The sequence below is a fragment of the Lissotriton helveticus genome, chromosome 12 (assembly GCF_964261635.1).
Source record: "Lissotriton helveticus chromosome 12, aLisHel1.1, whole genome shotgun sequence".
In the NCBI taxonomy this organism is placed as follows: domain Eukaryota; kingdom Metazoa; phylum Chordata; class Amphibia; order Caudata; family Salamandridae; genus Lissotriton; species Lissotriton helveticus.
This window is the reverse complement of record NC_136073.1, coordinates 117,873,821-117,890,782: the sequence shown is the minus strand read 5'-3', so window position 1 is coordinate 117,890,782 and position 16,962 is coordinate 117,873,821. Positions and strand designations below refer to the sequence as shown.

At 44.7% G+C, this 16,962-nt stretch overlaps 1 protein-coding gene across 1 annotated transcript in view; it reads left to right on the top strand.

Moving 5' to 3' along the window:
• Positions 1–16,962, top strand: part of LOC144799810 (NXPE family member 3-like) — a 655,604-nt gene that overhangs the window by 598,178 nt on the left and 40,464 nt on the right. Inside the window, exons 3-4 of the mRNA XM_078671383.1 lie at positions 2,822–2,892; positions 12,023–12,244. Coding sequence (XP_078527509.1) covers positions 2,822–2,892; positions 12,023–12,244 — 293 coding nt within the window. The remainder of the gene's footprint in view (positions 1–2,821; positions 2,893–12,022; positions 12,245–16,962) is intronic.

Sequence of the window (16,962 nt, the reverse complement as noted above, 5' to 3'; positions counted from 1 at the left end):
CTATTGGATTTTGACTGGTAGGCTATTTTTTGCATTAGAGACAAAAAATCTCACGTTGGGCTGGCCAACATGAATTTTTTGGCCGCTAATGGGCCTATCAGAAGTTTTTGCCTGCTAACACCGGCTTTCCTATCGCCTTCGTGCTGATGTTAGCGCAGTTTTCACCGCCGTTCCCTGAAACTGTGGCATGTTGTGAATACACAGCTAACACGGCGATAATTTCACGCGGTACACGACGATAAGAAAACACATGCTACCTGAGGCTAGCGATAGTTTTTGCCGATTGTTGAGAATATCCCCCTGTGTGTTCTCATGTTGGTATACGATCAGGCCTGGCTTTTTGTAGCATGTATTTTGTACAAACCCCCTGCCACACTATACAAGTATACTTAGTGCTCACCCTCAGCACTCTTACTGTTCACTCAATATGGTTCTCAGTTTCGCTACTAGAATCCTTAACATCCTCCTAATCACACGCCAACCTCATTATCCAATGAACCAGCTCTGCATCAAAAACGGATCCACACAAAACAACCTCATAAACTTTGTCACTACAAGGTCTGTGTTGTCAGTATGAGATCTAGCCTAGACTTTTGGGGTCTTCGACGGGACGAATTATTATACTTAAGTATATTGAAAAGAGAATCCCTTTGTTGTTCAAAAGCAGCCATTCTCTCCTCTTTTGACTGTTTGTCTATAAAGAGAGAGGAAATACATCTGCAATACATCTGCAATATTAAAACAGGAATCCTTACGCGTGATGTGACACTGTCATAAAAAAATTACTCAGCATAGCATAAGCTGTTTGTTGGGGACACAGCTTTTTCAAAATATATGGGTTCCTAACACAAGCATCTCTTTAAATCAATGTGCATAATTAAGACACCTTGGTAAGAGACAGTGCCTGCAGCCTAACATCCTCAACCTACAGGTACTTCTGTCCTCCAACAATCTACTCCCTTCCCTGGTATTCAAGTTCTGTGTACAATCCCTGAGTTTTGGTTGTTGATGTGCGTTTGGCTCTGTTGCTTTCCAGCTAGACTCTCATGATATAATCCATACATACTGTATATACCTGAGAGAGCGCAAACTGATTTCAATGTATGAGTACATCACACTTACTTGTAGTAAGCACAAATCATGAAGAGAAATGCCATGAGTGCTAATAGTATCTGCAAATATATCAAAAATGTATAGCTAATGTAGAGATTTAATAGAAGTGGAACTAATACAGAAATGTGTGACATTATATGACTTTATTAGACGTGATTATTTTTGAATCCATGTCGTGAAGCTGCTAAAGCATAAGATGGTATGTGGTTAAAAGCAGAACGTGGTAGGCCTCAGAGCCAGAGCTGGAGGGAAAGGGAAGATGGTTCTTTTCATGACACAGATTATATTAACGTTTTTGGTCATTGCATTAATAGACCATGATTTATAGAAATGTTTACTTAATAATAGAATAAGAGTATTAACATGCTTTAATTAATGAAGAAGTTGAATGTTATTATCACAATGAGAAATATTGTAGGCCTGAAATGTTTTAGCATTGATTTACACGTACATGTCTGGGCTGAGAAATGTTGCAAGCCTTTTTAGAAGTCTATGAGAGTTGGGTTCTTGGCGGCAGATATCTGTCTGCAACAGGAAAGGGGGGATCCAATTATAAATGAATGAATAGAGGTCTGTTCAGTAGCCGGCCCAGACATGGAGGAGGGTTCTGGAATGTTTAGGGGGTATCAGCGGGCCGGAGAAGAGTCTGAGAAGCAAGGTCAACTCTAACGTCTGAGGCCCAATACAAAGCATCATGGAAAAAGCCTGAAGTTGCACCACGTGAGAGGCGTTTCGCAAGGGGCGTCTCAAATGTTGTTGACTGTTTTGTATTAGGGACAGCACCCCTGGGTGGAGTTAGAGCAGAGACCTGAGGACCCTTTTAGAGAGCGGATGGGTAGGCAGTGAGGGCTCATGACTGGAGAACTATAGGTTTTCACCAAGAGACTTAGAGTGGGTGACTTCCCTTGGGGGTCATTCATTGCTGACACCTTTGTTAGGTTGGGATTTGGTTAAGTAGGGATACCATCTAGAACAGGGTAGGGACGCCTAACCTGTGTTTGTTTTCCTCCAACCTAAATGAAGGAGAGATATGCGTCTATGCTGATAGCTTTACTATTCTTAGAACTTGTGTTAGTGATTTCTGTTGCTCGTCTGAGGGCTTTTCGAGAGCACATGTATGTAATTGGACCTGTGTATCTCGTGAATCTCATTCTGAGATGCCTGTATTTGCAGCTCATTATATCTTTACAATAAACTTTTGAAAACTAGAAGTTGTCCGTGATCTTTGAGAGTAGAGTCCTTTCTTGGGTGAACTGGCTTGGAAATGGGTGTACTGTTTTCCTCCTAGACAGGCAACAAAGGTTCAGTCGACCAGATCGAGGTTTGGATCAATAGATATAAGGTATCGATCAAAATCTCGCCCTTTCATACCCATCTGTAAAAGCACTGCGGTCATCGTCCCTGCTTTTGGTAAAATGTCTTTAGTGGGTCTCTTCTGATAAGCTCTAGGTATACAGAATGTATTCACCTACAGGAATCGTGTAGTGCATTGCTATGTGAGTGCGTGGTGAGTCTCCAAAACCCAGCTTCAGAAATACACATCTAGGCAGGGGGTTGTTATCTCTAACCAATACAAGAACTCGATAAACGAGACACCTGGCTAAGTCAGAACAAGCAGTCGTCTTTATTTTTCAGATTAGCTATGCTCTTTGCTTAAAGTGGATTTTTACACCCAGTTTACTCACCTTTCTTCCTTTGTGACTTACAGAGTGCTAACAAATAAGGAGTTACCAATACAGATCCCACCTGTTCATGTCATCTCAAGAAACAACAGCCTTGGTAAGTGGGCGCTCCCTTCACCTGCAAATCAATGTGTCGATGATGTTGTTCTGTCCAAAGCATTGGGCACACAATTTGTGGTTCATACATCCGTGGATAGGTAAGGCTCTGCATGGATCTTAAAGCTGCCCACAATCTTGACAGTGTCGTCAGTTGCTGAGGCCGCTGCAGGATTGACCAGATAGGAGGGTAGTGGATTGGTCACCAATAGGGCAAGTTTTCTGCACTATCTCGGCCTCCAAGAATACAAGAAGGAGCACTAATTGTCTGTGGTTGCCCATCTCGGCCTGCATTGATTGTATTTGCCAGCATCTGTCTTTCTGCCTATGTGTGCCTGCGGTGACCATTTAGCAGTGGTGTATTTGTTAGGACTTTACTCACTAGCTTAGTTTTTCTTTGGTTCCTCAAGCTTCAGGTTTTCAGCATTTGGACCCTGTGGTTACTCTGATAAACGAGCGTCGGACCAGGACTAGTGGAATTCCTGTAGCGTAGAATCTTCTCTTGTTCTTTCCAATTTACAGATGTTCATTGCGGATAAATCTCTTCTGTTTCTTTAATGTTGATTGCACTCGCAGTTCTGTACTTCCTGAGTATTCATACTCTTTGCTGTACTTCTGCACCTGTCATTCACATACCTGTGACTCGTGGTTACACTTCTGCATAGTTTACGGATGCAGGTCTTCATGTCAGGTGACTGGTCATGCCTAAGCTGAGTACATCCAACCCATGCAAATAGCTGCTCTTCCTTTGTTTGTGATAACTCTCTTAACCTGGTATAAAAGATCATTAAAGTAGTAATATGGTCGTTCACTGACCTCTCAAACAACTTGGTCAGGGAACCTTAATGAATAAGCCAATCTTTCCCCAAAAGGTATCTCCCAGTTCACTACTTGATACCTTGGCTGAGTACAGAAAATGCTGCCCAGGCACATGCTGGGCAGCAGGGTGTACTAACACTTAAAACACAAATGTATTAAACATATAAATAACCTACACATCGAAAAAGGCACAATATTAAGGTAATACGAGTCTTAATGTAATCAGGGAAAATGACAGCAACAAAAAATTCAAAGTTTGGTTAAAAAGGGAGTAAATTAGTTCATGTGTTACCATTGAAACCAGTAAAAATCACTACTTCACTAGATGTCAATCAGAATAGGAAAACCACAGCCGTGACAGTGTCCCTTTGAGGGAACTCAATAACACTTGTGTTAATTTTTTACTCCTGAGTGCACATAGTATATGGAGCTAGGCAGTACTCAGTAAAAGCATTTGGACATTTTACCTGTGCATTTAGGGCCTTATTTACAGATTAGCAGGCTGGAGCACCACCATAAATTGGTTTTGTGCCCGCCCTGCAAACATTGTGGTTCCCCATCTTTCATCTTCATGGCTTCTCTACTGCAATCATTTAACCCTGAACATCCACCCCTGGACTGCCTAGTCGCAATGGCAGTTCCCGCGGCCTGGTTATGTCGGGCTTCCTTCACAGGTATTCCTTACAGTGACCTTTGCGTGAGGTAAGACATTCCTAGACAGGGAAATGTGAAAATGTCCCAGCTGAGTTTTTTGAAAACACCTTGTGCATCAGGAAATTGAAATATTTATTGTTTGTTATCGAAAAGCAAAAGCGAACTGTGAGTCGTTCGAAACATCTTTGTGGACCTCTTGGTATTGAAGTGTGATAAAAGGGTCTTCACTGCATCTGTGGTTGCACTTTTATCACAGAGATCCCCGTCAGACAGGGAGGGATCTCTAAATGTGGACGATGGTCCTCTGCCCTAGAAGTAGAGACCAAAACCTCCATTGCACCCTCCGAATGATAAATGAATCCCCGTTTTCTTCAAGAATAAGCATATAATCAGTCCAATACGTTTGCAAACAGTATCTAGTAAGTTCCCATGTCTGCAAGTGTATTGTGTGGAAGCCATTCATGAAGCAGGAAAACCTGAAGTCAACAGACTTAATGTGAGGAGGAGGATCTGAGCAACAGTCTATGCATGATGCAAGGACCGGCAGTTGATACCTAAAAGTTGTCTTCACACATGGTTCCATGTGCTGAAGGAATTTTGCATGATGGGTTTACCTCCGAGTGGTGAGAGTTGCTTTTCCAGTGTGAGTTTTTCCTGTCTTATGAGATCAGAGCCTTACGGCCTCCTTGGTCCTCTTGACAGATTGCGGGAAAAAGAAAAAAGTTTCTCCAAAGAAAATGACCTCTCTCTGCTGCTTCAGCTATGGAGATGTTACTACCTAGATGGGATGTGGGTAGTATTCAAGTCTGGTTCTAATGACCCTAGTTCGCTTGGGCCTTCTCCAGCTCAGCTTTCTGTGCTTTTCTGCCCAGTTTGTTCCTTTTTCCAGGCACAGGTGGAATAATGGCAATGTTGACAGGCATGGTGAAACAGACAGGTCAAGCTCCATGATCCCTTCCCTATTGACAATAAAAAATAAAAATGATCTTAATCAGGAATTCAAAATAAAAAGATGTGATCAAAATTTTAAAACATGTGTCAATCAAACGTTTAACCCTAAATCTTGCAAGTAACAGTCACTAGACAAATGTAAGTACAACAACATCAAAACCCAATTACATGTAATAAATAAATGACTTAAAAAATCCAATTCAATTTTGTTAAAAAAACTGAAATGTATTCATTAACATGATACTTCATTGAAGAAAATTGGAAGTTGGATCAGGAGTTATGAAACAAAATGCTATGGAAAACAATTAGAGCTCAAAATGAATGTCAGACAATGGGGTGCTGTTTACAGGATCTAGTTACCCTCCGGGGTGACTGGTCCTATAGCATGCTTGGATACAAACTGTTGGTTCAGCGTAGTTAAAACGTTGTAAAGTAGGCATTATCTGTGGCCTAGCAGCAAAGGAGCATGGTTAAGCAAGGATTTGTGTTTTTTCTTGGTTAAACGTTTTGACTTCAGATGCAGGATTTGTTTTCTAATGGTTGGAAACTTCAGTGGGGCAACACTACAAGCTGTAGGTCCAGATACAATATTTTTGCAGTCTTAAAGTGGCCTTAACCTCTAAGTCAAAAGCTTGGAATATGCTTAAGTATTTTTTGGGCAAACTGGACATCTTATAACAGTCTTCAAGAAAATGTTTAGTTTTTTTTTCCTGTTGCTCCAAAGGACTCCATACTAAGAGGAAAATTATCTTATACACCATGCCAAAGGTTGAAGTGTGGGACCGATCTCCATTACTCCCTGTCATGTCCACAGCAAAATGACAAGTTACACCTTGTTTCTGGGTGTCCTTCAGAGTAGCTCTACCTCTCTATGTCCGCAGGGCATTCCCTACTCTTCAAACAGGGGGGCAAAGGTTTGCATGGGCTGGATGCTTTTGCCATTGTCTCTCTGGTAACTCTTCGATGTGTACACCGCCTAATTTGTCAATGAGACCTTCTGCACTCTCCCTCTTGAGTATAGGGCACGGACTTCTTTGTTGCTTGAGATTCAAGATTAAGCCGGATACAATCCTCATCACAGCGTTCCATCAGGCAGATAATGATTTATTCACAAAAGACTAGGTAGTGTTTGTAGTGTCCTCTGTATAATAACACGCAGACACTACTTGATTACACGGAGCTTTATTTAGTCCTTCCAGTCACTGCCTTGTCCCTACTCTTACTGCCCTCCAGTCTGTCCCTGGCTCCTCCCGTTCCTGTTCCTCCCCTGGCTCCACCCTCCAAACAATAAACTGCACCACACATTCTTACATCTCCCCCCTTGTTAACAAAATAAACTTAGTGTCCAACATGTTTATAGTTCCTCAGTCAGCCACACGGGTCCGCGGGCCGCCCGTTCAAACTATGGAGACGCATATCCATTTCCGTTGTGTGACTTTCTGTCGCCTTGACGAGAGCATCCTTTATTACAGGAGTGTATCTTTGAAATTGCGAGATGTCTCGTGCGGTCTTCTTGTGCTCAGGTTGGTGGTGGTTTCCAAACAGCTTCTGGGTGATCCACTCATCTTCAGTTTCCGAGGTGACTGTGAAAGGCTCAGCTTGATGTCGGCAGTCTGTCTTCCTTTGTGGCTCTTGTTCGATTGACGCTCGATCTTCTTCATGAGGGGATGTTGTTCTGGTTCTCTTCCAAGCACCCGCTTGTGATTTTACTTCTTTTTGTCTTGTCCGGTTGAGGGCATCACTGCGCTCCTGTTCAAAGTCATGTATAACAGACAGTAAGGTGCTGTCTGAAGAGACCATCTTAGTTTGGTTTGGGGACTCATTCGCTGCCTCTGGTTGTCTCACCCACTCCCACTCACGTTTGGGACTGGTGAACCCTTTGACAGTCTGGGCATGTGCATGTTTCTCTCTCATCTGATGATGATCTGTCTCTGTTAACACGCCTGACTTTCCTTGCAGAGTGACTGGATGGTCCTTTCCCATCCAGTGGGTAATGTCCACTATATCTGTTTTTCTTCTGTAGGCCCTCTGGGTCAGCCTCGCTGACCCCGTCAGGGGTGAGGGTACATTATTTATGTCTTGATGTACCTGCGAATGACATGACAGGTTGTCTTGTGGAGTGATTGAGCATTCAGAGACATTGGTGTGTGATACGTTACTCTTGATGGGAAGAATGTCCTTTGGTTCTGGGGTGTGTTCAGGTGGTTGACGCCATGGCCGTCGTCGGGCCCATGACTCGGTCGACTCGAGGGATCGAACAGACGTGCTTTCTGAATCGGAGGAGTCTTTTGTCGATTTCCTTTGATAACGTTCCCTTGAGTGTGTCTTGAATGGAGGATTTCTAAAATAGGTAGGCCGTGTTGAGCTGCTCCTAGAGTCGGAGTTCTCTTTGGGATATTTCTCCGGGTACCTTTCTCGAAGTGACTTCGGTGTCATCTCACTGGAGATGTTGTTTGATATCCACATAGTTATTTCTTGTGTTTGATCCCAGGGTATTTTGTCTCTGCCTCTCTCATGTGATGATAATGGCCTCCTCTCAGTTTCTTCATTGTCTCGGATGTCCTGGGTGGGTTTGTCTTCCCCTTTCCGGTGTCTGAGTGGATCAGTCCGTCTTATGCGGTTTGCTTCTTCTTCCCGCTCGTTCTGTGCACTGACATCTGTGTTACGGGTGTGATCGCGTACCGATTTCCAGTGTTGACGTGACTGGTCCAATCTTCTATAGTTTGCCTTTCTTGCACGTTTGTTGGGCAGGCTGTCATCTGGTCCATTGGTGCGATCTGTCCCACTTGACACTTCATCTGCTTCAGAATCGTTTGCACCATATGTTGAATGACTCCCTGAGGTTGAATAACTCCTTGAGGTTGTATCAGTGAGGCTGTCGCAATCTTGGATCATCCCGGTCTTTTGTGTTGTTGACTCAGAGTATTTCATGTCACTTTGTCTCTCCCGTTGTCTTATCTCTGATCTGTCTTCACCCTCCCTGTTTCTGGTTTTGTTTGTTTCTTGGGCTTTGTTCACAGACATGAGAGATGTCTCTTACCTGGTATCTTTGTGTCTTGCACTTAGGTGCAATTCTTTTGATATTTCTCTTGCTTTGACCCGCTCTCCAACTTCGGCCTTCCTGATGATTTCCTTTAGCGACCAATGCCCTCGAAGGATCTTGCGCTTTGTATTGGAGCTGGAACAGCCTTTGATTATTCGGAGTCGAACGGCATCCTCATTTGTAAATGTGTTGAAGTGGCAGCATTGTACCAGACTTTGCAACCGGGTGATGAAGTTTGGCAATGATTCTCCTGGTTCCTGCCGTGCTGTGTTGAAGGCGATGCGTTCATGATCCACGTCTTCTTTTGCGTTGAAATGAGCACGTAGCGTCTCTTTGAGTCTTCCATAGGTCTCTGTTTCCCTTTCTGAAAATGTTCTAATTAGGCGTCTGCCTTCGTGACCCACCAGCTGAAGTAGTAGTATCAGACGTTTTTCATCTCTTCGCTCACCGGTTGTTTTAAGAAAATCATCCAGTGATTCCAGCCACCTGTTCCATTGGGGACCCAAACTCTGACTGTCAGTCTGCGTCACTGGGGGTGGTACTTCAATGCAGGGATTGGACCGTTGTGTTGCTTTTCCCACCAAGGAAGATTTTGGTCTGCTACTGTCACAGGACTGTTCACCTTGCTTTCCCGTCCTATTTGCTGACCCTCTTCAGCCGAGATCCTGTGTCTGGGCGCTTCCTTTGATTTTGGGAAGATTCGCCGCTCCCTGGTGACTACTGTCTTTTGTCCGCCCTTAGCACGACTGTCTTGGTAAGCTTCGGTGAGTTAAGCATGGACTTCCTGAGGTCGAAGTGGCCACCACTCAGCTGCACCATGTGTGACTCGTGGCTCATCGAATTCCCGCTTTCTTTTAGTGTCGCATCCTAGCTGCAGGTGGTTTGGGGCTCGTCCGCGAGGAAGCGCTGTAAAGTTGACATCTTGTTCTTGCGTTTCTTTCCGGACTGATGCAAATCATCCAATCCCTTAGTTGATGAGAGAGGACTTTCTTGATTATTCATTTACTCATGCTTCTGGATTATTTACTTTCTTAGCTTCTTCTACTTTTAATTATTTATCTTTACGTGGTGCTGAAGCTTACTTTGGTACTTGTCTTTGCTTGTGCTTGTTGCTAAAGTCACTTCAATTCATTGCACCTTTTGTTGCTTGTACCAGTGCTTGATTGTGCTCAAAGTCTTCATTGTTTGTTACTTGTGTTTGCTTGTGCTTGTTTCATTTGTAATTATTGCATTTGCTTGTGCTTGTTTACATATTGCACTTCTTGCATTTACTCTTGCTTGTTTGTTTGTTTCACCCATTTGCATGTGCTTGTACTTGTTTTCTTATTTTACCTTGTGCATTTGCTCGTGCTTATTTACTTGTTTAGCCTCTTGCGTTGGCTCGTGCTTGTTTTCCCTTTTACATTTCCTCGTGCTTATTTATTGTGAACCCTTGCACTTGCTTGTGCTTGTTGTGTTGCTGTGGCTTTACTGTTGCCTTTATCTGTCTCTTGCATTTGCCATTGCTTGTTGGGTTGTTGCAACTCTGTACTTGTCAATGCTTGTTACGTTGCTGTCGAATTTGCACTTGTCAATACTTGTTTACTTACATCTACCAGTGCTTGTTTTCTTATGTTTGTCAAGGCTTGTTGCTAAACTCTGCTTGCCTGACCTCAAGATGGCCACCCTGGATCCCTGACAGGGGATTGGAGCAAACTGCCTGACTTCAAGATGGCCGCCACTCCCAAACACTCATGCTTCACGAGACTTGGCTCTTCTTTAGTTTCACTTTTCAATCAGGCACTCACCCGGCAGTCGCGCACTACGCGGGGCCTGGAAATCTCCCTCAGACGTCCGGCGTCAACGCTATTCACCCAGGAGTGTTCTCTGCTGAAGGTAGGACCGGGGTGGGCTCCCGACGTCCTTACTTCACTCGCCGCGCGACCACGCATCAGGGAGTGAGCACCCGGGCTCATCGCTCGACAGCGCTTTCACGGTCGCACTCCACGTGGTTTCCAGCCACGGAGCTGCAGACAGGTACCGCTGGCCGCTTCACTCTCGGCGGCGGTTTCTTCAATTAGGCTCCACGCGACCAACCAGCCACGGAGCTACCGGCATCCACCGCTGGCCACTGTAGTTTCGGCGGCGGTGTTTGCTCAGGGCACGCGTGTCGCGACGGTGACCTTCCCACGTGCTCCGGGACAAATTACTCAGCTCCTGGGGACCTGCGCAGTGGCACAACGCAGGGATCCCACCCTCGTCGCCAGCTGTAGTGTCCTCTGTATAATAACACGCAGACACTACCTGATTACACAGAGCTTTATTTAGTCCTTCCAGTCACTGCCTTGTCCCTACTCTTACTGCCCTCCAGTCTGTCCCTGGCTCCTCCCGTTCCTGTTCCTCCCCTGGCTCCACCCTCCAAACACTAGACTGCACCACACATTCTTACATCCTTCTTCTCTTCTGCTCCAGTTAAATTATTTTCCTGAAAGTGTCTTTCAGCTCCTCTGTGACTGACGATAACACACAATCAAATCAGATTTCTAGGAGGCAGGAACTGCAGATCCCAGGCAGATTCTTATTGATTGGCCAACCTTGTCAGCTAATAAGCCTCAGATGTTTCTTGCACTCTCGTGTATGCCTTGCTCTGCACTAAACTCTTTCTCTGGTGCTCTCTGTTACACACACACACACACACACACACACACACACACACGCACGCACGCACACACACACACACACACACACACACACACACACTCTGTCTGTCTGTCTCTCCCCCCTCCCCCCCATGAGTGGGAATACAATTTTCTGCACACCAGAGCACTTCTCATGTGCTTGCAGTACGTTGGCTAATGCATAGGGTCTCTGCCCCCTCTTCAGGGGAGAGTAATACATTGCTCTGAATCGTGCACATTTGCCCCTGAAAAAATGCTCCTGTCTTTTCTGGCAAGGTTTACCTGACAACATCCTTCCTGCAAAGGTGATTACATTACTTGGACCGTGTAAGTAGTTAAAGATGCACCACAAGGCCCAGTCCAGGTCGCTTCTACTTCCACTGTCGTAGGAAATCATTACAAATACACATGCCTAGATGCATTCCTAACCAAAATCTATTTTTCAAAATCAAATATCGTAGTATCTGCTGTATTATCGCACATATGTGTGTTTGTTAAACAAGACAAGCTGACTAGAAATGTATTGACGTATTTCAGTAAATCTTTTACTAGCCCACATTTTAAAATATATATGTACTAGTCCGCCTGTATGCTTATATATGCATTGCACAAACATAGATGCATAATTAAGTACTTCCTTTACTGTTGCTTTTGTGTTGTAGGTTTGTGGGTGCTACACGTGCATCTGCCACGGTCAGCTGTACTGGGTGTGTTTGCCAGTTTATGCCTGCCTGTGTCTGTCTTTTTGTTTCTATCAATCTCTGACTACAGTATGTTATGTGAGTCTACATGAGCTTGTTTCTGCCTACGGCTTTTTGCTTGCATCTATCAGACAGGCTGTGCCTACCTGTGGTTGTGTCTGTCTGCTTGCTTGCCAATTTGTTTGAATTGTTATTTGTATGTCTGCCTGTGTTTGTATCTCAACGTCTTTGTAGCTGTGGCTGTCTTTCAGATTAGTTGAAACCTTGTCATGCCTTTTGTTGTAATTCCCTCAATTTTGTTTCCAGATATTACAGGTACAGACAAACTACCACCGTGCTCTCCAGGAATGGTGGCCACACAACCCTCTGGATTCTATTATAATGACAAGTGGACGACACTGACTTGTTCTCACAAGAGATTTCCCACGTCAGCTGAGGCCAGCGCCTGTCTGAAGGGGAAGATCGTCTACATGTTTGGTGACTCCACCCTAAGGCAGTGGTGGGAATATCTCCTGAGCTTCATTCCTAGTAAGAAAAGCTGTGCAGCCCACGACATCTCAGCAGGCATTACACTGATATTCTGATCTTGAATGAAACTCTGACTCACACCTCTTCCCCTCACATCTCCTCCAAGGCCTCTATCTATGCTTCCCCAGGTGCTTCCTCTCTTTCTCAGACGTCATTCCTTTAAGAGCTCTTTCTCGGATCCTTACAGCATCTCATTTAGACATTTACTTCCCTCTTATTCTTGATCTCTCTCTCTCGCTTTCTGTCTCAGACTTTCTTTAAGAACTCTTTTACAGTTTTTTTTTTTTTTTTTAGAAATCTTTATCAGGAAATCTATATGGGTGTACATAACTTGGCAGGAATAGTGAGGCAAAGCATTTAAAGTCATGATGGTGTTCAGGCTGATGGTAAGTTGGACCCCAACAAAGAGGGTCAGAGTCAGAAACTGTGGACAGAAGTGGCAGACCCTTCATTTTCTGCCTCATTTTCTGTGTTTTTGCCAAAGAACAGTCTTGGGTTTCCCCTAACTCAAACTTGCACCTAATGAAAAGTAGCGTCACCTGTGACCAACTGCATGTTTTTTAAAAACCTTGTTTCCCCAAACCATTGTGCTCCAAGGTAGCAAAAAGGATCATGTAGTGCAGCAGTTTGTAATCTCTGGGCCCCCACTCAGCCTTTAGTGGAATCTGCTGGCCCCCACTGAGTCAATACTGGAATCTGTGGACGCCCAATAAGTCATTACTGAAATCTGTAGGCTACTGATGAGTCTTTACTGGAATCTGTAGACCCCCACCGAGTCTTTACTGGAATCTGTAGACCTCCACTCAGTTATTACTGTAATCTGTAGACCCCAACTGAGTCTTTACTGGAATCTGTAGACCTTCACTTAGCCCTTACTGGAATCTGTAGACCCCCACTGAGTCTTTACGGGAATCTGTAGACCCCCACCGAGTCTTTGCTGGAATCTGTAGACCCCAACTGAGGCTTTACTGTAAACTTTTGTACCCCACTGAGTATTTACTTAAATCTGTAGGCCCCTACTGAGTCTTTACTTGAATCTGTAGACCCCCACTGAGTCTTTACTGTAATCTGTAGACCCACACCGAGTCCTTGCTGGAATCTGTAGACAACCACTGTGTCATTAGTGGATTCTGTAGACCCTCTCCGAGCCTTTACTTGTATATGTAGACCCCCACAAGTCTTAGCTGGAATCTGTAGACCCCCCACTGAGTCTTTACTGGAATCTGTAGACCCCCACCGAGTCTTTACTGGAATCTGTAGACCCACACCGAGTCCTTGCTGGAATCTGTAGACCACCACTGCGTCATTAGTGGATTCTGTAGACCCTCTCCGAGTCTTTACTTGAATGTGTATACCCCCACGAGTCTTTGCTGGAATCTGTAGATTCTCCCACTGAGCCTTTACTGGAATCTGTAGACCGCCACTGAGTCATTACAGAATCTGTGGACCCCCACTGAGCCTTCAGTGTAATCCGCGGGCCCCTACTGAGTCAATACTGGACTCTGTGGACCCCCAATAAGTCAAAACTGGAATCTGTAGGCTACTGATGAGTCTTTACTGGAATCTGTAGACCCCCACCGAGTCTTTACTGGAATCTGTAGACTCGCACTGAGTCTTTACTGTAAACTGTAGACCCCCCCCTGAGTCATTACTGGAATCTTAGACCCCCCACTGAGTCTTTATTGTAATCGTTTGAACCCCCACAAGTCTTTACTGGAATATGTAGGCCCCTACTGAGTCTTAACTGGAATCTGTAGACACGCACTTCGTCTTTACTGGAATATGTAGACCTCCACTTCGTCTTTACTGGAATCTGTAGACTCGCACTGAGTCTTTACTGGAAACTGTAGACCCCCCCCCCCCTGAGTCATTACTGGAATCTTAGACCCCCACTGAGTCTTTATTGTAATCGTTTGAACCCCCACAAGTCTTTACTGGAATCTGTAGGCCCCTACCGAGTCTTTACTGGAATCTGTAGACCCTCACTGAGCCATTACTGGAAACTGTAGACCCACACCGCGTCTTTACTGGAATCTGTAGACCACCACTTCGTCTTTACTGGAATCTGTAGACTTGCACTGAGTCTTTACTGGAATCTGTGGACCTCCACTTCGTCTTTACTGGAATCTGTAGACTCGCACTGAGTCTTTAATGGAAACTGTAGACCCCCCCCCACTGATGAGTCATTACTAGAATCTTAGACCCCCACTGCGTCTTTATTGTAATCGTTTGAACCCCCACAAGTCTTTACTGGGATCTGTAGGCCCCTACAGAGTCTTTACCGGAATCTGTAGACCCTCACTGAGTCATTACTGGAAACTGTAGACCCACACCGAGTCTTTGCTGGAATCTGGAGACTTTCACCGAGTCATTAGTGGATTCTGTAGGCCCCTACTGAGTCTTTACTTGAATCTGTAGACCCCCACTGAGTCTTTACTGGAATCTGTAGACCCCCACTGAGTCTTTACGGGAATCTGTAGACCCCCACCGAGTCTTTGCTGGAATCTGTAGACCTCCACTCAGTTCTTACTGTAATCTGTAGACCCCAACTGAGTCTTTACTGGAATCTGTAGACCTCCACTTAACCCTTACTGGAATCTGTAGACCCGCACTGAATCTTTACGGGAACTGTAGACCCCCACTGAGTAAATACTGGAATCTGTAGACCCCAACTGAGGCTTTACTGTAAACTTTTGTACCCCACTGAGTATTTACTTAAATCTGTAGGCCCCTACTGAGTCTTTACTTGAATCTGTAGACCCCCACTGAGTCTTTACTGTAATCTGTAGACCCACACCGAGTCCTTGCTGGAATCTGTAGACAACCACTGTGTCATTAGTGGATTCTGTAGACCCTCTCCGAGCCTTTACTTGTATATGTAGACCCCCACAAGTCTTAGCTGGAATCTGTAGACCCCCCACTGAGTCTTTACTGGAATCTGTAGACCCCCACCGAGTCTTTACTGGAATCTGTAGACCCACACCGAGTCCTTGCTGGAATCTGTAGACCACCACTGCGTCATTAGTGGATTCTGTAGACCCTCTCCGAGTCTTTACTTGAATGTGTATACCCCCACGAGTCTTTGCTGGAATCTGTAGATTCTCCCACTGAGCCTTTACTGGAATCTGTAGACCGCCACTGAGTCATTACAGAATCTGTGGACCCCCACTGAGCCTTCAGTGTAATCCGCGGGCCCCTACTGAGTCAATACTGGACTCTGTGGACCCCCAATAAGTCAAAACTGGAATCTGTAGGCTACTGATGAGTCTTTACTGGAATCTGTAGACCCCCACCGAGTCTTTACTGGAATCTGTAGACTCGCACTGAGTCTTTACTGTAAACTGTAGACCCCCCCCTGAGTCATTACTGGAATCTTAGACCCCCCACTGAGTCTTTATTGTAATCGTTTGAACCCCCACAAGTCTTTACTGGAATATGTAGGCCCCTACTGAGTCTTAACTGGAATCTGTAGACACGCACTTCGTCTTTACTGGAATATGTAGACCTCCACTTCGTCTTTACTGGAATCTGTAGACTCGCACTGAGTCTTTACTGGAAACTGTAGACCCCCCCCCCCTGAGTCATTACTGGAATCTTAGACCCCCACTGAGTCTTTATTGTAATCGTTTGAACCCCCACAAGTCTTTACTGGAATCTGTAGGCCCCTACCGAGTCTTTACTGGAATCTGTAGACCCTCACTGAGCCATTACTGGAAACTGTAGACCCACACCGCGTCTTTACTGGAATCTGTAGACCACCACTTCGTCTTTACTGGAATCTGTAGACTTGCACTGAGTCTTTACTGGAATCTGTGGACCTCCACTTCGTCTTTACTGGAATCTGTAGACTCGCACTGAGTCTTTAATGGAAACTGTAGACCCCCCCCCCACTGAGGAGTCATTACTAGAATCTTAGACCCCCACTGAGTCTTTATTGTAATCGTTTGAACCCCCACAAGTCTTTACTGGGATCTGTAGGCCCCTACTGAGTCTTTACCGGAATCTGTAGACCCTCACTGAGTCATTACTGGAAACTGTAGACCCACACCGAGTCTTTGCTGGAATCTGGAGACTTTCACCGAGTCATTAGTGGATTCTGTAGAGCCCCAGCGAGTCTTTACTGGAATCTGTAGACCCCCACCGAGTCTTTGCTGGAATCTGTAGACCCCCACTGAGTCTTCACTGGAATTTGTAGACTCCCACTGGGTCTTTACTGGAATCTCTAGACCCACACTGAGCCCTTACTGGAATCTGTTGACCCCCGAGTCATTACTGGAATCTGTTGACCCCCCTGAGGCATTACTGGAAGCCGGGACCCTGGCCTTAGCAATGCGATATGAAACTCAAAATAATGCACAGAAATAAAGAAAAGAGTGTACATCATATATAGACAAATCATTCAATATTTTATTTAATTAACAAACAACTAAAAAATAATCTGAAGGTTGTAGCTTTTTATATGTGTTTTTTAAATTCTGAAATACTAGGTAATATGCTAGACTCTAACATATCCCTTAGCCTTCTTTGCTCCCAATGCTGGCTCGTTTTTTGTGTGCTTCAAATGACACTAATCAACATCCATACTATCTTCTGTTTGCTGTACCTACACTGCTCCCAAGAATCAGGCTGATGTTACCACCTTAAAGTTTACCCTCCAATTTCATTATCGTTTACATTTACAGAACATTTTTCAGTTTTCAATTTTACATTTTGTTTCT